This window comes from Canis aureus, chromosome 33 (genome assembly GCF_053574225.1).
Source record: "Canis aureus isolate CA01 chromosome 33, VMU_Caureus_v.1.0, whole genome shotgun sequence".
Classification (NCBI taxonomy): Eukaryota; Metazoa; Chordata; class Mammalia; order Carnivora; family Canidae; genus Canis; species Canis aureus.
The window spans coordinates 22,391,236-22,413,204 of record NC_135643.1 but is presented as its reverse complement, the minus strand read 5'-3'; the positions used below and the strand labels follow the sequence as shown (position 1 = coordinate 22,413,204).

Genomic DNA, 21,969 nt, shown 5'->3' with positions numbered 1-21,969 from the left:
AAAGGGAAAAGTCCAAGATAGCCGACCTACTTTTACCACTTCAAATTCTAGAAAAACTCTAATTATCAAATGCTGGATTTCCTCCAGAAATGAGGCAAATTGGTGACTTAGTCACTGAGTCAACCAGTCCTTTAGACTGTCAATCATTAATTTTTTTTTTCTTTTCACTTTTAATGTTTTTAAATGACAACTCTTGTGTATAAGAGAATGAATGTGTCAGCTCAATTAGTATCATGCTGCTTTGACTCTCCCGGTCCCTTCACAAACTCTGGAACTAAGTGAAAGTCTAATGCATAAAAGGAGGCTCTCTTCTTTTCCTTCTTGTCTACTCCTCAATTTACTTTATAAAATTCCATAAAGTACAATTTCTCTTTCTTCCAGGTTTAAGGGGCTGACAATAAGATAGGACTGAAGGAGATTTCCCTTAAGTCTAAATCAGCAAACCAAAAATTAGAATTTGTTGCATTCCTAGTACAAAGGTCAAGTCTCCAGAGTAGGGACTCAAGCCAACACAAAGACAAGAATTCCACTTCCTTCCAGAGGGGCCTGCTGCAATAATTCTTTGAAGTAATCTGAAGAAGCTTTTATCCCATGAAAAATATCCATCTGAGATTTCTTTTTACTTTTTTAAAGTAGGTATACAAAGGCTAATTCATTTTCTAAGACACATATTTTATAAGCAATGCATAATCTAAAATGTTATTAATGAGAGTAAATAGATTCATAAACTGTAATAATCATGTAGGTCATGGAGATCTGTAAAATCTCTGATCCACTGCTGCCAAAAAAAAATTAGATTTTATACCATTGAGTTGGCCATTAGACATCCCCAATTACACTCATAAAAATGTTGAGCTATGAGCCCAATATTCTGAAAATATATGAATTTAGAAATGAATTCACAATGAGATCTTCCTAAAAGGCATTGTAATTCTTTGTCTACATGTCCTTTCAATGTTTACAAAGAGAACACACCTGACCCACTATTGAAGAGGTGTGTTTGTTCTATTTTCTATACGGGAAAGTAGAATGGTCATGTACTTGTGTTGAACAATACTATTTCCTGGCTTCTTTTGGTATAAGATGATTAGCTAAGGTTAAGAAACTCCTGTACAACCAACTTATGCCTGAGTTAAATGAGAGCCTCCTGAGACCACCATACTTCATACCAATTGATTATCCACTTAGATATACTCTACAGTGTTATTTAGGTGCACAAAACACCTCCATATACAATGGCATGCATGCTAAAAACAACTCTCCTTCCTTTCTCAGTCATAAAGAAATTAATGCAATAATAATGTATTATAAAAATTTGAATCTGAATTAATTTATTTTTAAAAAATTAACACATTCACAAAATGTACTGATTCGTATTTCGTAACAGATTATTTGTGATGTATTCTTACAATAGAAGACAACACTCCATTGTGTCTGGCAGCATATAATGAGGAATCTGGGATATAGATAATTTAGAAACTTGCCTCAGGTAACACAGGTAGTGAGTGGTAGAGCCAGGATTGGAATAGTGTTGCTCTATGTATGGCTATTTGCAGAAAAAAAATTTAGAATAACTGGAGTGTAGAATGTCCACGGGGGGAGGTTGTTGGTGGGGGAGGTGAGTGAATGAGCCATGTTGAAAGATGACAGGGGAAAAGGATGGAGGTAAGGATCAGGTTCTGGTCTTTAATGAATTAATAATCTTTAATGAATTATTCTGACCCAAAGACAAAAATAAATATATTTCAGGAAAGAGAACTATAAACAATGAATACAGTTTGTCAGGAAGTTGTAAATTCACATAAGAAAAGCTTTCTCTGATTATTTTACCCTGGAAAAGCTCTCCTTAAGCAAAACAATTTTCCACTAGTATATATTCTTTACCATATTTAAGTCATGTCAGCTGAGTCAGAACAATATTCTTCCCTCCACCAAGTAAGATGAAAGAGCTCAAGAAATACTTGAAGGTAGGAATTTAAATTGTGGGAGAAAATGGCTAACATTTAAGTGACATTATATTTGCTTCTTTACCGGGCTTGCAAAGCTTCTCAGAATCTGATCCTTACCTCCATCCTTTTCCCCTGTCATCCTTTGACATGGCTCATTCACTCACCTCCCCCACCAAAAACCTCCCCCCACCCCATGGACATTCTACACTCGTTATTCTAATTTTTTTTTCTGCAAATAGCCATACATAGAGCAACACTATTCCAATCCTGGCTCTACCACTCACTACCTGTGTTACCTGAGGCAAGTTTCTAAATTATCTATATCCCAGATTCCTCATTCTTCTTTCTAAAATGGAAACAGTAACACCCAATTCATAGGGTCATTGTAAAAACCAAATGAAATTGTCCCTGTGGAACACTTAGTAAGTGCCCACTAAGTATTAGTTGTTATTAATAGTATTAATTCTGCTGCCTATAATGCTCATTCTACTCCTCACGCTGCTTCATGTTCCCACAATATCTTTCGAATATCAGCTTAAATGGGAAATTTTCCCAGAATAACCCCACCCCTGACTAGGTTAATACTCTTCCCATTTGTACTACCTCCATCACTAAAGGACTTAACAGACACCATGCTAAGCATGAACATATAATGGTGAGTAGTAAAGACATGGGAATAGTCTTTTGGAACACAATGCAAATATTAAAGAAATAAACCTCAAAGAAATACATAATTATAGATCTGATTAAATTTTACTATAAAGAAAATAACAGTATTAATAACAGAAGGAATTGAAATTTTTAAAGATTTTTTATTTATTTATTCATGAGAGACACACACAGAGAGAGGCAGAGACACAGGCAAAGGGAGAAGCAGACTCCATGCAGGGAACCCGATGTGGAACTCCGGGACTCCAGGATCATGCCCTGGGCCGAAGGCAGGTGCTAAACCACTGAGCCACCCAGGGATCCCCCCAGAGGGAACCTAATTTATATTGGGGTGTTAGAAAAGTCTCCTCCAAGACTGTGATATTTAAAATGAAACTTAAAAAAATTTTGACATCAGTTCTACACAAACTCTTCCAGAAAATACAAGAGGAGAAGCATTACATTAATCATTTAATAAGGCCATTTACCCTGATACCCAAACCAAAGATACTACAAGAAAGAAAAAATGCCAGACAATATGCCTCATAAAATAGAAGCAAAAGTCCTCAGCAATATATTAATGAACTAAATCCAGGGATATAAAAACAGTAATACATCATTAGAAAATGTAAGGCTAGGGGGTATCTGGGTGGCTCAGTCGGTTAAGTGTCTGACTCTTGATTTTGGCTCAGGTCATGATCTCAGGGTTGTGAGATGGAGCCCCTTGTGGGGGGACTCTCCTCACCTTCTACCTCTGCCCATTCTCATGCACTCTCTCTCTTTCTCTCTCTCTTTTTCTCTCTCTCAAATAAATAAACAAAACTTAAAAAAAAGAAAATATAAGGCTCACTCAACATTCTAAAGGCAAAAGATGTGATTCATCACATCAACAAATTAAAGCAGAAAACTGTGTAACCATTTCAAAAGATGTTGAAAAAATATTTGACGAAATTTAACATGCATTCATAAAAAACTTTTAGCAAACAGAGAGAGAACAGTAGACAATTTGCTCAGTCTGATGGTGAGCATTTCTAAAACACCTACAGTTAACATGACAGGTAATGATAAAAGGCTGAATCCTTTCTCCCCACCAGTGGAAAGGAGACAAGGATGTCCTTCCTCACCTCGTACATTCAACATCACACCTGAGGATTTTGTCAATTCAATAAAGGAAAAATAATAATAAAATAAAGACATATAGATTGGAATGAGTTAAATAAAACTCTTTATACATAAATTGTAGAGAAAATCTCAAAGAATTCATTAAAAAATAGTCAAGCTAATAAGTGAGTTTAAGCAAGAGTGAGGGGAACAGGTCAATATATTTTTTTGGTAAATTGTATTTCTGTATTTCTATATAGTATTTCTGTTCTTCTATTATATGTCTGTATGTTAGCAATGAACAATTGGAATTTGAAATAACACTTAATGAAATACTTAGCTATAAATCAACAAAATTTATGCAGTTTCTGGATGTTAGAAACTATAAACCTCTAACGAAAGAAATCAAAAAGGACGTGAATAAAAAGAGTTTATATCATGTTTTTTGCTGCGAAACTCAAGAACGTTGAAATACAAATTTCACCAAATTCAATACATTTCCAATCAAATATCAAGAGACATTTTTTTTTTTCAAAATAAGTGGATTCTAGGGGATCCCTGGGTGGCGCAGCGGTTTAGCGCCTGCCTTTGGCCCAGGGCGCGATCCTGGAGACCCGGGATCGAATCCCACGTCAGGCTCCCGGTGCATGGAGGCTGTTTCTCCCTCTGCCTATGTCTCTGCCTCTCTCTCTCTCTCTCTGTGACTATCATAAATAAATGAAAAAAAAATAAGTGGATTCTAAATCCATATGAAAATGCAAAGGAACTAGAATGCCAGCATAATTTTTTAAAAGATTTTATTTTTTAATTTGAGAGAGAGAGAGAGGGAGAACACAAGCAGGTCAGAGGGAGAGGCAGATCCCTGCTGAGCAGGGAGCCCCACAGGACACAGGGCTCCATCCCAGGACCCCAGAGATTATGACTGAGTTGAAAGCAGATGCTTAACCAACTGAAACACCAAGGTGCCTCTAGAAAGCCAAATAATTTTTGAAGAGAACAAATTTAAAAGACTCACCCTATCTGATTTTAAGGCTTGTGATACTGGTGAGAGGATAGACATATAGATTAATAGAATACAATAAACATCAGAAATAGAGGGGTGTGTGTATGTTCAATTGATTTTTAATCAAGATGCAAAGGCATTTCAATGAAGAGAGTATGGCTTTTCATAAGTGGCACTAAAACAATTGGATATCTATATGAAAAAAGTTTCAACCCACACCTTATACCATATATAAAAAGGAGCTTGAAATAAATTGTGTATATATATATATATATACATATATATATATATATACCTTGAAAATGTAAAACTAGAAAACTTCTAGAAGAAAACATATGAGAAAAACCTTTGTGATCTTGATTAAGCAGAGATTTCTTAGGTATGACACCAAAAATATGATTCAAAAATATATTGATAAAGTGGATGTCATAATTAAAAAGTTTTCTTCAAAATATTCTGTTTAAAGAATAAAAACACAAACCACAGACAGGGAAAAATTATTTGCAAAACACATATCTGATAAAGGACTTGTATCCAGAATTTATATAGAACACTGAAGCCTTAAATAATCCAATAAAAATACATAGGCAAAAGATTTCAATATACATTTCACCAAAGAAGAAATATAAGTAGTAAAGAGATTCACAAGATGTTGAGTATCATGGGTCACTGGGGGAATAAAAATCGAAACCACAATGGGATATCATTACATTCCTATTAGAAGGGTTAAATTTAAAAAAAAAAAAAAAGTAGGGGATCCCTGGGTGGCGCAGCGGTTTCGCGCCTGCCTTTGGCCCAGGGCGTGATCCTGGAGTCCCGGGATCGAGTCCAGCATCGGGCTCCCTGCATGGAGCCTACTTCTATCTCTGCCTGTGTCTCTGCCTCTCTCTCTCTCTCTCTCTCTCTCTCTCTCTCTATGTCTATCATAAATAAATAAAAATAAATCTTAAAAAAAAAAAGTAGAAGAGAATGACAGTATCAAGTTCTGACAAGGATTGGCAATCAAGGATTGGCATGGTCTGAAATAAAACCATTTTCTTAGGAAACATTTTGGTAGTGTCCTGTAAAATTAAACATACATTTATCATATGACTCACCAAGTCTATTGGCAGGCATTTATCTAAGAGAAATGATAATGTATGTTCATACCTCTAAGCAAATATATGTGTGTATATATATATATAGTCTATTACTTATTAAAAACTGGAAACAATTTAAATGTCCTTCAACTAGCAAATGAATAAACACACTTGGTATATCTGTACAATGGAATAGTACTCATAAATAAATAGGAAAGAACTACTGATGCCCACAACTACTTGGATGAATATCAAATGTACTGTGCTCAATAAATGAAATAACTCAAAAGTCTGTACAGTGTGATCCCATTTGTATAATCTTCTAGAAGAGATAATTGATTGCCAAGGGTTGGGGCTGGGGCAAGAGGCTGATTACAAATAGACACAAGGTAATATTCGGTGGTGATGGAACTGTTGTATATATTGAACATGGTGGTGATACTTACATGACTGTAGGAATCATTCAAAATTCATAGACCCCTACACTGAAAAGAGGAATACTAATACAGAGAGAGTTTACCTATATAAAACTGACCCCCCAAAATTGGTAGTAACCAATTACTGAGTATACTTTTAGGAACTTTTAAATACTCTTATATACAGAAAACATCTACTATTTTTCCTTTTTTTAAGATGAAGCGACAAAAATCAAGAACTGTGTTATCCTGTATTTCTTAAGGGGAGTCATATTGTAAGCCACATAGAACATTTTAAGTTTTCTTTTAAAAAAATCATAAAAAGAAGCAGGTGAAATTAATTTCAGTAATTGATTTTATTTAACCCAATATATCAAACTCTTACCATTCAAATATGTAACTAATATAATAATTATTAATGAGATATTTTATATTCTTTACATTGAGTTAAACCTTTGAAATCTGCTGTGTATCTTATACAATCTCACTTTGGACTAGTCATACATTAATGCTAATCACAAGTGTGTAGTGGCTATGGTATTGGACAAAGCAGACTAAGAACTTTCCCCAAACTCCATTTGAATCCATGATCTCACCTGTACTCAGTAGTAACATCCACAAACATTTGATATACTGCCTTGCATTTAACTGATATTCCATTGTGAGCTAAACAAAATCATGCTTTGCAAAGAAAAGAAAGAAATGTTATTTAACTGTTTGAACATCGAAATCAAGTTACAGCAACTTATAAGGTTTATATTAAAGGGATACCATTGTCTGCTCTGATGGATATTCTCTCCTTAACAGAAATGAAAGGGTCTTTGGTGTCAATAAACATAGCAATGACCCCACATAACAAAAAAAATATCTGACAATTTGGTATAAACAGAGTGTTGAAATTATATATATATGTATATACTATATATTATATATACATATAATGTTCTCTCTATATATATACATATTCTTGTTGCCTAAAATGGCCAATCAGTGAAGTCATAATGGTCACTGTAGATACAGTCCCAGTGCTTTCCCTCAAAAGTCAGGAATCAGGAAACATATAATATCCAGTCTTTCCTGAGAATTATCATTAGTACTTTCCATTTATAGTTTCTCTCTTTTTAAAATTAGGATAATAATATCGTTCCTATCTAAAATAAGAGAAATTACAACTCCTAAACAATTGGTTTCTAGAGCATGTTAAAACCAATATAAAAAGTATAATATATGCTTAAAATATTTCTGAAACAAATGAATACATGTTGGAGAGACTATGACGAAATCGGAATTCTTATACTTTCCTGGTGGGTGCCCAAAACTGTACAACTGCTATAAGGATAATTTATCAAGATCTTTCAAACTATATTTTGCACACTTATACTTTACTTCTCCTCTGAGAATTTATCTTATAGGTATACTTGCCCAAACCCAAAGTGACTTATGAATAAGATTATTCATTATAGTACTGCAAGTAATTGCAAAAATCTGTAAATAATCAAAATGTCCCTCTGTGAGGTACTGGTTAAATGAAAGCAGAACACTACAGAGCAGCAAACTGAGAAAGAAATGTCTTCGTATGGAAAAATCTCTAAGCTATGTTGTCAGTGCAAAAAAGCAATGTGCAGAACTTAAGTATACTATTTCCCTTTAAGGTAAAAAAGAGTGAAAACGGAAATATATGTTAGCGTGTGTTTTCAGTTTCATAAAGAAATTCTAGAAGGATACATAAAACTAGTAAAAGTGGTTACTTCCTGTGGATAGGGGCAAAGAATGGCTTAAGTGAAAGTCAGCAGGAACTTGATTTTTCACTCTGTAATTTTTTAATTGGCTATTTATAAATTCAAAGTCAATTCTATTAATTTTATCATTTTATTTCATTTTGAGTTTTTCAGACCTACTTCAGTAAACTTCCCCTGGACTATTTATCTTTTTAGAGGGGGGAGGGGCAAGGGGAAAGGGAGAGAGAGAATCTCAAGGAGGCTCCACACCCAGCGCAGAGCTGGACGTGGGGCTCAATCTAATGACCCTGAGATCATGACCTGAGTCAAAATCAAGAGTCAGATGCTTAGCAGATTAAGCCACCCAGGCACCCCTCCCCTAAACTAAGACAAATGTATAAGGATCATCCTTCTAAAACTAATTTTTATAGCTAAATTTGTTGGATTCCACCTACATAACTGCCAAAAAAGGATTATACCTTTATAAAGTCAATCTATAAACAGCTCCCTGATATGGAAAATGCAAAAATATTCCTGATATACGGAGCTTTCATAGTAACTGTTTAAAAACAGGACACATTAAAAATACTTTTTAAGAAGTACTTTATATATAGATTTCTTTCTCAGCAGCAATCTTTCAATAATGATTAAGCTAAAAAACGCACTAGATATGAAATTCTTCCATTGGACATAAATGCTAACAGTGGGGCTTCCAAGAAAGCTGCTTTAAGATGCATCAATTGAACAAAAAATTTAAAAAATTAAATATATTTTTTTTAGAATTAGAACTATAGCTGTGTTGGTAGATAGATATAAATAAGATCAATCTTAGTTCACATACTGGTTGTGCAGTCAAGTAACACTACTGCCTTTGTTGTTTAGGTTACTATCTGGTGTTTCTCCTTTATTCTACCAAAAAAGAGGTAAGTTGAATGCCAGTCAGTCTCCCCTCTTACTATCCTCACCCTCCGAGCTCCAGTGTTCATGTCACAGATTGAAATCCAATGCAACGTTGAGACTTCAGGCGTCAGGGTAGAGATGAGACAGTCACCCTCTAGCCATTTGTCACCCACAGTTTAAAACCAAGATGCTCATCACTCTTGCCCTCAGCATAGCATCAGATCTGGTTGTTTCCTGCTGCTCTACATGACCCTCGGGGCATGGCAAGAATCATTCTCAAACGTAGAAACCCTCTCCACTTCCTCTTTTTCTACCTCCTAGACACTGACAAAAAGCCAGGGCCCAGGCTCTACTGCTCTTAAACCCATAGGGAACTTCTACCCAAAGTCAGAGTTTAAGCCAGTATTAAAAACTGTATGTGGGGCCAAGTCTCCTAATTCTCCAGTTAAGTGCACTCTTGATTGCTCATTATAAGCAAAATAAAACCTACTACCATCCTGGAAAACCCAAGACGGAACTTAATGAATTATTATAATATGCAGTAGAATGTGCATTCACATGAGCAAACTCACAAGCTATGTGTTTTTGGGATAGCCACCTTTGACCGAACTCTTAATGAAGGACTCGTGTTGCCAGACACTTCTGGCATTGTTCTATGGAACCTTCCATATTCTAGATGAGGAAGCTGAAATTCAAAGGATTTAAGTTAATTGAATAATGCCTACTTGTGTCAAAATCAGAATTTGAAGTCTAGCCTGGTTGAGTTAGAGCCTAAAGTCAAAACACTAAGGTGGACTGCTCTGCTACATATACAGAAGTGAGCACTTCTTTTTGTGTTTAGTATACGGATATCTAAGCCTCCTGCAAAGGTAATCATATATTGCTATACATTAATTTGTTAGGTTCCATTTATTGCTCAGCTTACATACAATGCATCAATGAGGCACTTCAGTGTGCTTAACAGCTATCATGACATCTACCAGAAGGCTGCTTCAGCAATATATGATTTACAGCCTCCACCATCATATATATACATCATCGATAAAAATTGTACTCAATTACCCGCATAGTATTTCAAAAAGCCAAGTCAGTGTTTTAAAGTATATTTTGTGCTATAATCACAGAAGAGATAACTATATTGCATAACTATATTTACCCTCTCCAGCAAATTTGGAAGTAATAAGATATATATCTTTCTTTATTACACCCTTCCTTCCAAATTTGTTGTTTCCAAACACAACATTCCACGGAGTGATCATTTTAAATACATTTTACAAAGTAAGCCCATTCCATATGTTACATAATTAGCTTTCATTTCGACAAGGTTGAAACAATTTCCAGTTTGACAGTGTCTCAAGTTTATTAAACAGGATTTTATTTTTATGTAATACAGTCTACTCAGAAAATCGGACTGCTTTCACATAGCTGTGCATGATTTTATGATCCAGGCTCAAGGGCTAAGAGCCACACAGCACTGACTAGATTCATTAACTCTTGTTTGGCTAGGATTCCACCTTGGGTCAAGGCCATGCTTTGCGTATAATAAGAACTCAATGAATTTTTTTTTAATTAATTGGCCTAGAATAAGTTTTAGAAATGCTTAGATGGTCTTACTCTTTTTCTTCTGTTTAATCTGTGCTTCTCAAATTTTAATTGCATATAATATGAATCACCTAGGGATCTTTTCAAAAAGCAGATTCTGTTTCAGTTGGGTTGAGTGAATATGCACAAAAGATACACTTATATACACACCCTGGAACACATGTGAACACTCCCCTAGCTACCTTTTCATAAAAATGTCACCAGGGCACTGGGGATTTTTCAGTCAGAACAAAATTCATAATCATAATCAGAGCTGATATTCTTTGAGTGTGTTGTATATTAACTAATTTAATCCCCACAACAGCCCCGCATGTGGTAGTTATTATAATTCCCATTTTAAAGGTAGAAAGGGAGACACAGAAATGTTAAGTACCTTATCAAAATTTATACAGCTAATTAGTGTCATTGCTAGGATATGAAGGTAGGCAATTGGGCCCCACAGTCCATACATCTAACTACTACACGGTGAAGATAAAAAAATAGAATCTCTCTCTGACCTTGTCAAGCTTTTGGACATTAATATTCTTTACAGAATGGGGGTCAGGCCCACTCTAAAGACTACCAGATTTTTCTATCTGGTCCAACCGTGGGCATTCTTGGATTTAATTATTTTCTTGTGCAGTCCCAAAGGGTTACGTCATGAAGCAATGCGTAACTTTTCTGGGACACAAATGTGAATGACAAAAGCTGTGCAAAGCTTGTCCACCAGAATAGGACACTTGGCTGGTACGAGGAGGGAGGCCAATGAAGGAACGGCATCTATATGAACACATAGCTATATTTTCCTCTTCCTATCTTTAAGCATATAGGAATTCCAATGGAATGGCATGCCGTGGTGGTATTCCCCAACTTGGAACTTGCGAAGGTTTTAAGCTGTAGCCCTAGAAAAGTGTCAAGGACCTTCTCTTTTTTTTTTTTTTTAATTTATTTTGTTTTTAATTTATTTTTTATTGGTGTTCAATTTACTAACATACAGAATAACCCCCAGTGCCGTCAAGGACCTTCTCCATGCTCCTAGGGATCCCTGGGTGGCGCAGCGGTTTGGCGCCTGCCTTTGGCCCAGGGCGCGATCCTGGAGACCCGGGATCGAATCCCACGTCGGGCTCCCGGTGCATGGAGCCTGCTTCTCCCTCTGCCTGTGTCTCTGCCTCTCTCTCTCTCTCTCTCTCTCTGTGACTATCATAAAAAAAAAAAAAAAAAAAAGGACCTTCTCCATGCTCCTAGCTGACATCCTCTTATGTGGGCACCTGAATTAAAAATCTTAACATAATTAAGGAAAACCAGGGAATGTGTGCATTTAAACGTATCAGCTTTCTTTACTTAAAGGGAGATAATACGTAACATTATGAAAAGAAAAAAATCATACAACTATTTTAAGAGATAAGTCACTATGGTAACCATTTCTCTGCTTCAATTTAGATAGACAATGCCTTCTGCTACTGGAAGATTCTCTCAGCTTTTAGCCACGGATATGTATTATTTTCTATTGGGCTTTCTTTTGTCTTATACTAAATAAGTCTTTGTGTTACCTTACTTAATGGAAAATCTTGTTATTCTATAGACTAACTCATTGCAATATTTCATCATTAAATGGAAATTTTATGGGTTTGGAGCACCCTCAAAGACAAAAATAATGATGACATATCTCATCCAGAGTGTTAACAGAAGGTCATACACAGCTTGAAACCTTTGGGTGCTTCTTTAGTCAATGATTACAAATACTTATAATTTTTTTCCTAGAAAATCATTTCCTGGATCGATATAAGAAAGTTAATACATATAACACTGTATTGTGCACCATGACAACTTTGTACCCACACTATTTTCTTAACATATTATTGAGACATCTCCTTTCTGCTCTCCCATTAAGTTATGCACGTACTATATATTTTTAAAAAGGCATCTTTCCCAATCAGTGGCAAATATTTTCCGTATTTCCTGCAAACAGGAAAGATGATACATTGTGTTCTGTTTTAACAATACTTTCCCAATCTCATTTAGCCCCATTAGTGCTTGCTGCAATAAACAGAGAACCACAATTTCAGAACAATAATTGCAGTAATAATAGCTATCACTCATTAAGCACTTGCTATGTACTAGACCCTGTTCTAAAACTTCACGTAAGTTCTAGAATTACAAATTCAGCATAACCAAGGAAAGCCAGAGATAGTGCGCATTTATTTTAAAGATTTTATTTATTATCTGAAAGACAGAGAGTGCAAGTGGGGTGGGGTTGGGAGGGTTGCAGAAGGAGTGGGAGAGAGAATCTGAAGCAGATCTGTGCTCAGCATGGAGCCAGGTCCCATGACCCTAAGATCCCGACCTGAGCCAAAGCCAAGAGTCAAATGCTTACCTGACTGATCCACCCAGATGCCCCAATAGTATGCATTTAAAGATCTCAGATTTCCTTATAAAAAAGAGATCATATTTAGCATTGATTATAATGGTTTCTCTTTTAATCTCACAAGAACCCATGAGCTTGCTAAGGGACTTCCATGTCCTATAAATCCTCCCTGCATCCATTGTACAGATTAAGAAACCCAGTCATTTTTCCTCTGATGTCATAGTTTGTGAGATGAAATAAGCAGTGCCCTGGATATAAATGTATTAATAAGACATGAAGAACAATGGCTCATACTGGATAAAGAGAGAAAATTGGCTGGGAAGGCATATAATAAATATTCAACATTCCAAGTCATGAATGCACAGATCTGAGTATTTCCTAGAACAATGTATTAAAGCATCATATTTGTTCTTAATTTTTTGTAATATCCCTGATATTCTGAATTTATACCTTATGTAAGCAATGACATTACAAATGCTATATTTAGACAGGAGGGAGGCATGGAACTTTAATATTTGTATACACATCAGATGAACATACTGTTGCCACATGTTACCACTATTTTTCTTTTTTAGGTAGATGAGTAAATCATAGTAATAAAAAAGCACGCTTAAGTCAAAGGCCTTACTTCTGATTTTGGTAGATTGCTATATTACATTGGTTTATGAAAAGCAATCAAATTATTTAACCAATTAGACTTTCTCTCCATATTCAACTATTGTTTCCACTGAGCACCCTCACAAACTATTTTTACAGTACGAGAGAGGACATAACAAAACAGCAGTGAAACGTACTCCAGCACTACTTCATTAAACACCCGAGGTACACCAATGTGAACCATCAGTTATAATTAACTGTATCCACAGCATGGAAAAACTAATAGGTTAAGTGTGTCATCTCTTGACAAGACTATGGTGGCACTTAGTTTTTCCAAATTCTGTCCTGTGATTCATTTTTAAAAATCAGGTCTGTTTGTTTAAGCCTGCAGAGATGCAAACTGGTGACAGAAAGGATTTTTTTTTTTTACCCTTTAAAAAAGCAGATGAGAAAGGACAATCCACAATTATCCCAAGTACGTGTGCCACATTAATCATTCCTTCACCTATAATTCCCCAAAGCTAGGCCCACTCAGCCGAAAAGAGTATCATTCAGTCTTTCATACATAGGTAAATTATTTTCTGCAGTAAAATCCCGAAGGGCTTTGCAAAATTTCAGTTAGTCGGGTGAGCCAAGAGTACCTGCTACGTTGTAGAAGGCCCAATAATCTTTCTGGCCCTTTGGGAGTATTTAGTTTATGTGTTTTGCCTAAATACCCTATGGGAAATGAAATGGGTAATTTCTTCATTTCACTAGTGTAGGTTCAGACCAGTCATTATATTAATCCTAATAACCGTCCTTGGAGGCAGACAAGCAGTGGCTTCATTAATATTGCCACCCAGATAAGGAAAGGGCTCTGCCACTGGCCCCCCCTCACCCCCCCCACACCGCCCCCCACCGCAGCCAGCTGCCCTGGGAGACAGGAACAGGGGCTCATCTATTGGTCCTGAACATACTACCCGCTGAAACTTCTTTTTAATCGGCTTAAATGGGCTTGTTTATTCCCCCACTTTTCTGTTATTGAAATAGAAGTGGAAATCTGCCTTCCAAGACCAGCCTATCAGCATCTCCCTCCTCGGCCGGCCTGACCTTCAGGCAGTGCAGCTGCCTGAGTCGAGTTAAAAATGGACTGTCAAGCTGGCTTTAATTTCTGCTGCGCTGCCGCCCCACGTCCTCCCACTGATCTGTTGATCACACCCTCCTTACCCCTTCTGCTGTTGTTTTTCTCACTGTGAGTCTCCAGCCTGGACAGCTGAGACCGCCTCTCGAGGCCCTAAGCTACAGATCCTGGGCACAGCGTCCTGACACGCAGGCGCCGAGCCGGGACCCCTACTTGTGGAAGGAGCCCCCCCCCCCCACGGCCCCGGGCATCCGCTCCCCTTCCCTTTCCGCTCCTGACGCCCCCACCTTCTCGGGGAGTGGCCGCTCTGAGCAGATCATCTCCCCCTGCGCATCAGAGCAGGAAAAGAGGCGCTTTGGTGACTCTGGGAGAAAACCCAGTGTTTGGCCTCCAGCTTAAACGGGGCGGGCGCGCAGGCCGAGTCCCGGCCCAGGGCTCCCGTCTCCCCGGGCGCTGGGTCCCGAGGCGCGCAGCCGGCCTCACGGGCATCGTTCCCGGCACGTCCTGAAACTCGGTACCTTCTCCGCCCCAAGCCCCTCCAAGACCCCGTCCCCCGCCCCACCCCCCAGGGCTCCCCAGAAACGACAGCTGCGCCCCGCGATCAGGGCCACTAAAGGTCTTGCTTAGTTTCTGGCGGACGCGCCTTCCTTGGGGAGCTGCGGCGCCAGGTCACTGCAAGGGCACCCGGCTCGCCCTTCTCGCCGAGAGCACGCGCGGGTCGTGGCGGGACCGCCCGGAGGCCGAGAGCCTGCCCCAAAGGCTGGGAGCCCCCGGGGCGGAGAAGGCGAGCTGGACGCGACCGCGGGCGGCGGGGAGCAGGGCCACGCGCGCCAGCGATGCTCCCTGGACGCCGCGGCGGGCATCGGCACAGCGGCCGCGGGACCCGGCGGAGCCTCAGGTCCCCGTAATAGGCAAAGGACCGTCGGCCTCCCGGGGCCCGACGCAGAACCCCGACCTGCGCACCAGCAGCGCGGGGCGGGGGGGCGCGAGCGCGGGGGGCGCCGAGGAAGCCAAGTTCGCGGCGGAGGCCAGGGCCCGGCGAGCCGTGCCCCCGGAGTTGCGGACGCGGGGACCTGGGGCCCACCCAAGGAGCCGGCAGGTGTCCACCCCGCCGCAAGCCCGTCCTCCGCTGGCGGCGGCCGCCCTCGGGCCGCGGCGAGGGTCCGGCGGGCCCTGCAACCCGAGCGGGGAGGCGGGGCGCGGGGCGGCGGGGGGGGCGCAGGTGGGCGGGCCGCGGCCGCGAGGGGGCCGGGCCTATAAAGTGCTCCCGGCCCCGCGAGCGATGCTGCGCGGCGGAGCGGGCGCTGCGTGGGCTGCGGGCTCCGTGGCTGCCGAGCCTCGCAGGGAGGGGGCTCCCGGGAAGGCTTCCTGCCTCCGTTTACCCCGCCGCGTCGCCAGCGCGCGCGCCTGGCCCGGCGACCTCCGGCAGGTGAGCGAGGCCGCGGCCTCGAGGGACGGAGCCGGGGCGGAGGGGTGCGCCCCGCGGCCCGCCGGCCCCGAGGTGTGCTGACTTTGACCGAGTTTTCGGCTGTGACGGCGGCTGGCGGCTCCACTCGGGGCTCTGTGAACTCGGGCGGCGGAGGCCGGCCCCTCCCCTGGGGAAGTGGCTTCCCCGCGAGCTCGCCCCCGGGACGCCGGGCAGTTTCCAAGCCTCCGCGCGTCCCGCCTGCTTTTGCAAATCTGCCCCCTCTTCCCTTCTCTTTGCAGCGCCCCGGAAAGGCCGTTCCGCCCCGCGAGGGAAACAGAGCCGTTGACCATGGTGGCAACTGGCAGTTTGAGCAGTAAGAACTCGGCCAACATTTCAGAGTTGCTGGACCAAGGCTTCCACCCCGGGAGCCTGCTAAATGGTGAGCTGCCTGCCCGGCTGCCCGCCCCCCCGCCTCCCCGCCTCCCCCTCCTCCAAAGGTCGCAGCTCCTGCATGGAGGAGATGGGCGGCCGGGCCCTGCTGCCCCCTTCCTTGACGTAGGTAGGGTGTGCCACGAAATACATCTGAAAAACACTCCTTTCCAAACTTTCTAGCATCTTCCGTTCATGGTAGTGAGAAACAAAAGTAGCAAGAAATAAAATAACCGAAGGCTGTATGGCATACTTGGCAGCTAAGATGATGTTTGGGTTTAAAAGTTATATAGGTTCCTTATGGGGTTGTGAAGTCACGGGGAACTTGAACTTTACAGTTTTGTGTTTTAACACATGTATTCACCCTTATAACCACTGCCATCATCCCCCCCCGCCAATGCCCATGTCCCCATTGGCCATCGATTCTCACTCTCCTCCTCTGTCCCCAGGAAAACACCGATCTATCTGCTTTTTGTCACCATAAGTTAGCTTTGCCTCTGCAGTTTCATACAAGTGGGATCATGTAATATGTGCTCTTTGGCATCTGATTTCTTTGCCGCAGCCTAATGATTCTGAGGTCCTTTAATGTGATTGCTTATATTAGTGTGTGTTCCTTTTTATTGCTGAGTAGTATTCTATTTGTGGATATATCCCTTCTTCTGTTTTTAATACCAGAAGGAAATTTTGAAACAGCAGTGATGCTGGACATATTTTCATTTGCAATTTTAAATAACAGTTTCTAGCTTAGCACACTGCTCTGCCACTAAGGAGCTATGTGCCATAGAAAAATTGCTTAAGATCTCTGGGCCTTCCTCATTTAGAAGGCAAAGTGGTTGATGATCAAATTTTATAGGCCAAAGCTCTAAAATTCTCTGTCTTCAATATAGGTAAAATATGGAACCCTATAACGTGGACCGCATTTTGTTTCATTTAGTTGTAAAAACAAAAACAGTGACCTAACTGAATAGGTGATGTGGAGAGGGGAAGAGGCAGTAGCCAATGAAAGTGAAATATGCTTAGGGAGGGGTTGCACAGTTGACTGTGTGTGTGGTATGGCTTCCTGCCAAGTGGTAGGATTAATTTGGAAGGTAGGTGACCAAATGCAGGGCTATCTCTTTTCCTTTGAGCAAATCTAATTTTATTTTCCTAGGACTGTTTTGTTTTGCTTGGCTACGCATACTACCCAGCCAGTTATAAATATCCTCAATGAACCTCAAAGGTCTTCCCTTTGAGCAATTTTTAATCAAAGAGGCTGAAGCTAAAATGGGATCTACAGACTATTTCAGTAGAGATTTTTAAAGAAAGACACAAATTCACTATTTAATATAACTCTTCAAGTTCATCTTAAGTTCATCAGTAGCAAAAATCCTGCATTTTATAATAACAAACACATATGATCTTAGAAAGTAACAGTTCCTTCATCAAAAAAAAAAATATATATATATATATAACCATTTTTATTCCAGAAGTGATTCGCGTTCTCTTGTAAAGCAAAATTAGAAAACCCTCAGAGCAAGTAAGGGAGCAGGAAACAAAAGAAAAGAACTGGTATTCTAGGATGACCATACATGGATTTTTGATCTAGTCTGTAAGATTGCGCTTGTGCACACATGTAAATTTAAAAAGAAAGGATTATTTCCTATCCATTCTGTTTATCAAAACCTGTATTTCATGGATGAATTTTCAGTCTTGGGGCGGGGGGTTCAGTGGGTAACCCAGCGTTACCCAGCTAGTTGACAGCAAAGCGAAGTCCTCTGACTCCCAAACAAATATTAGCAACAGGGAAATGTAGTAGATAGAAGTAACCAGTGTTTCTATCTTGGTGTATTTTAGCTGCTCCGGGGGATTTCTTTTTTTCTTTCTTTCATCTCCAACTTCCCATTTTCTACAGATTTTGACTACTGGGATTACGTTGTTCCGGAACCCAACCTCAATGAGGTGATATTTGAGGAGACAACTTGCCAGAGTTTGGCTAAAATGCTGGAGAACTGTCTGTCCAAATCAAAGCAAACCAAGCTTGGTTGCTCAAAAGTCCTTGTCCCTGAGAAACTGACCCAGAGGATTGCCCAAGATGTCCTGCGGCTCTCCTCCACCGAGCCCTGCGGCCTGCGAGGATGTGTTATGCACGTGAACTTGGAAATTGAAAACGTATGTAAAAAGCTGGATAAGATTGTGTGTGATTCTAGTGTGGTGCCCACTTTCGAGCTCACACTTGTGTTTAAGCAGGAGAACTGCTCATGGACTAGCTTCAGGGATTTTTTCTTCAGTCGCGGTCGCTTCTCATCTGGCCTCAGGCGAACTTTGATCCTGAGTTCAGGATTCCGACTGGTTAAGAAAAAGCTTTACTCCTTGATTGGAACAACAGTCATTGAAGAGTGCTGAAAAAAGAAAGATTTTAAAGGTCCTTTTTATGATTGGGTCATAAAGCTCTGCAGCTGCCCAGTGAGGGTCATTTGTAGTCACCCCGCCTGCTCTCAAGGAGAAACCCCAAATTCAGTCATCTCCCTTCCTGGCTTCACATTTTCAGCAACCCAACTAGAAGGCTCATTTCATGGCTTTTGAGAAAGGACCCAAGAAAGTGTACCTTTTTTTTTTCCTATATCACAGGTTTTTACAAAATGACATGGAATAAAAGAAGCAATCCACTTTAGTTTTATATCTGACCTCGCTTTTTTCAGGTAGTCTTGCTAAATAGACAGTAAACAAAATGTGCCTAATTTGATTTTCGTATGGCTTTTTTCTGTGTATTTTCAGAGTAATCCTTTCAATCACAGAAATTTAATGATGCTTAGTCCATCAAAACTTCCAGAAGCCCTCACCAATCTCCTGCCCCTACTCAAAAATGAAGGGTTCCTAGACTGGAGGGTAGAATTTAGTGGGTGAACTTCATTAAAACGTAACCCCATGCAAGAGTGAATAGGAAATGTCATAGCAAGAACAGAGCTACTTCACTGTTTCTTTGCATCCTCTCTATGCTTCTGTTACACGGGTGGCAAAAGCGTGTATTGATTGTCATTTCAGTAACCACAGTATTGTTTTAAATAATTTTATGGTACAATACAAGCTCAGCTTTTCTAGTTCTCAAGTATTGAGTGTTATTTTTAAGCTAGAAAAGTGGAAAGTGTTAAACCGAATTTTTTTTTTTTGTTTTTTGCATATAATTGATTACTCTCCCTGTGAGTGCATGGTGAATGTGCATAGGGATGGGAAGTTCTCAGATCTACTTCCTTTCTCAATCATTTAATAATCTAGCTTCTTTTCATTATTACATATGCTTAACCTCAGATGAAGCATCTCACCATGTCAGTGTTACCTGGCTCTGGCCTCTCCTGGGAACTGAGGTGTCTCTCCTTAACCTGAATCTTCAAAGGAGATAGGTACATGCTACCATTTTTCTTTGTCAAGATGGGCCTTCATGAAGTCTGTTTTGGCTAGGGATATCTGGTGGATAATACAGACTAGAGAATGAAAATCATGGGCTAGATAAACAGTTTTCTTCAGCCTTGGATACGTGTCCCTGGGGAACATGAAAGGTCTGATTTTTTTCTTGTGCCAGCTAGCTAGGTCCTTGGCCATTCTTATTTTATGTTAATGAGAGAATGTAGTCTCCACACTGCGGTATTCAATACAGCAAGGCCCTCACGTTTTTACTGTAAATCACAGAGAGAGAGTTTATTCAGGTCTCCTGCCCAAATTATTAGTACCACCTTAAGTGCCTGAAGCCAGGGTTGTAGGGACAAACGTCTTCATCCTGACCTTACTCAAAAGCGGGTGTGATCCTGTTACTGATCTCATAAGTGACCTAAATTTCACTCTTCAAATCAGCAAACAGTCTAACAGATCCAGTCTTCCCGTGTTTGAAAAGATACAGCAAAGCCCATCCATATAGGACTGGGCCAGGATGAGTCAACCTTGTTTGCATGTCTGTTATTGTTGAGGCTCTAAAGGTCACCATGATGCTGTGGGCATGGCTTCTCTGGCTGGGATGTAGAACCCTTGTCCTTTTTCCACTAACAGTTGTCATTGAACCTTTGTCTTTTGTGCTCACAAAATGGTGATGGCTTATGGAGATTCTCAAATTAATATTCCTGTTAAAGGAAATTAAGGTTTGTCTATTTTTGACAATAAAGCATCATATATTTTTAATTCTGTTGTCTTCTTTGTCTTTAATGAGTTTATGCGATAATCACCCGGAAATATATCTGACAATATTTAAGGGAAGAGGACAAAACAATTACCCCCTTTTGACAAGGCAATTCGTTTCCTTAATTGTAAAATTCCAATTGTATTTATCACATGTGTGCATGTATCAATAGTTATTTGCCTCATAATTTTTCAATTATTATAATACTTTTTATAGAAAAATATTAATAATTTGAGTTCCTTTGGCAACCACCTTTTTACAAACCAAAAATGATTGTGTAAACCTTTTCTGTAGTTTTTTCTAATGACCAAATGCCGACATATCTAACTGTAAAATCAGTATACATTTTCATTTTCACTAGTTTATTCCCTTTGAACATCTTTCTAATTCCACTATTATTCATCAATTTGAATTTCTAATCTTTTTCATCTGTCTTTTTGGTCTCCTTATTTATGGTCATAGCTCAGATTTCTCAGACTGCTTAGCCCACATTTAGTAAGACTTATTAAGTATTGGGCTCTATTCTAGGTGCTTTAAATATAAATTATCTCATTTGCTTCTCCAAGAGCCCTATGAAATGAGACCACTGTTCTCTCCATTTTGTAGATAACTGACCAGACACAGAGAGGTTTAGTAACTTGCCCAAAGTCACCAAGTTATGCAGGAGAGCCAGAGTACTGTATAAAACCACATCAACTCCGGGGGCTGAGCTCACCATGCTGCCACCAGGTACCCAAGGAAGCACAGAGACCTTCTCCACATCACCAAAAGATTGGAAAACCTATGTCAGAAACACTTGCTTCCAAATTCAAAGAAAGAATTATTAATGTGGTTTCCTTTCAGGTAGGAAAAATGAGGAAACTACTGTCAATATTCACCATTCACTGGAGCAGAGCTATGCTTAGAACAAAAAACCATTCAAATGAGGGTGCCTGGATGTCTCAATGGCTGAGTGTCTTTCTGCCTTCTGCTCAGGGCCTGATCTGAGAGTCCCACGGGAAGCCTGCTTTTCCCTCTGCCTATGTCTCCACCTCTCTTAGTGTCGCTCATGAATAAATAAATAAAAACTTTTTAAAAAGTACAAATGTTTAAAATATATGCATTTTAGTCTTGGCACCTCCATGCCTATCTTGTACAATTGGCTTGGTTACCTTCTCATGTACCTTCAAAAAGAGGTATAATCTATCCCCTTTCTCCCCTAGTAGAGACCCTTAGCTAGTGTGTGTGATGGGCTCCTGAAAGAATAGTATGTTTTATTTTCCTCCTATTAATAGAAAGATAGTATTACAGTAATGGATTCAGTCTCCTGAATCTATTTCACCAATAACCAATTGTTATAATCTATACCCTCATAGAGTCAGCTTCAGGTTGCACTACTAACAGTTTCCTCTTTGCACAGGAGAAGGATGTACAAGTATAAAACTCTTAGGTCTATTACACTTAGTTCTCAATTATCTATATTAGTTTAAACAAGAAATGACAATAACAAAAGTCCAAGGCAGATTGGTGGC

At 40.0% G+C, this 21,969-nt stretch overlaps 1 protein-coding gene across 2 annotated transcripts; it reads left to right on the top strand.

Moving 5' to 3' along the window:
* The first annotated feature begins 14,829 nt into the window (after positions 1-14,829).
* DDIT4L (DNA damage inducible transcript 4 like) lies at positions 14,830-20,460 on the top strand. Of its 2 annotated transcripts, none has more exons than XM_077882127.1 (3): positions 14,830-14,991; positions 16,185-16,324; positions 18,206-20,460. In XM_077882127.1, exons 2-3 carry the CDS (start codon positions 16,234-16,236, stop codon positions 18,694-18,696), a joined length of 582 nt encoding a protein of 193 aa, XP_077738253.1. In that variant the 5' UTR covers positions 14,830-14,991; positions 16,185-16,233; the 3' UTR covers positions 18,697-20,460. The 2 variants fall into 2 exon arrangements, with proteins under 2 accessions (XP_077738253.1, XP_077738252.1); XM_077882126.1 differs by lacking the exon at positions 14,830-14,991 and adding an exon at positions 15,753-15,906.
* The last annotated feature ends 1,509 nt before the right edge of the window (positions 20,461-21,969 follow it).

What these genes read in the sequence shown, in the direction of transcription:
- DDIT4L (XM_077882127.1), top strand. Translation starts at nt 16,234, where the DNA reads ATGGTGGCAACTGGCAGTTTGAGCAGTAAGAACTCGGCCAACATTTCA. An exon ending in CCCCGGGAGCCTGCTAAATG is followed by an intron (nt 16,325 to 18,205) that starts GTGAGCTGCCTG and finishes CATTTTCTACAG; the next exon opens with ATTTTGACTACTGGGATTAC.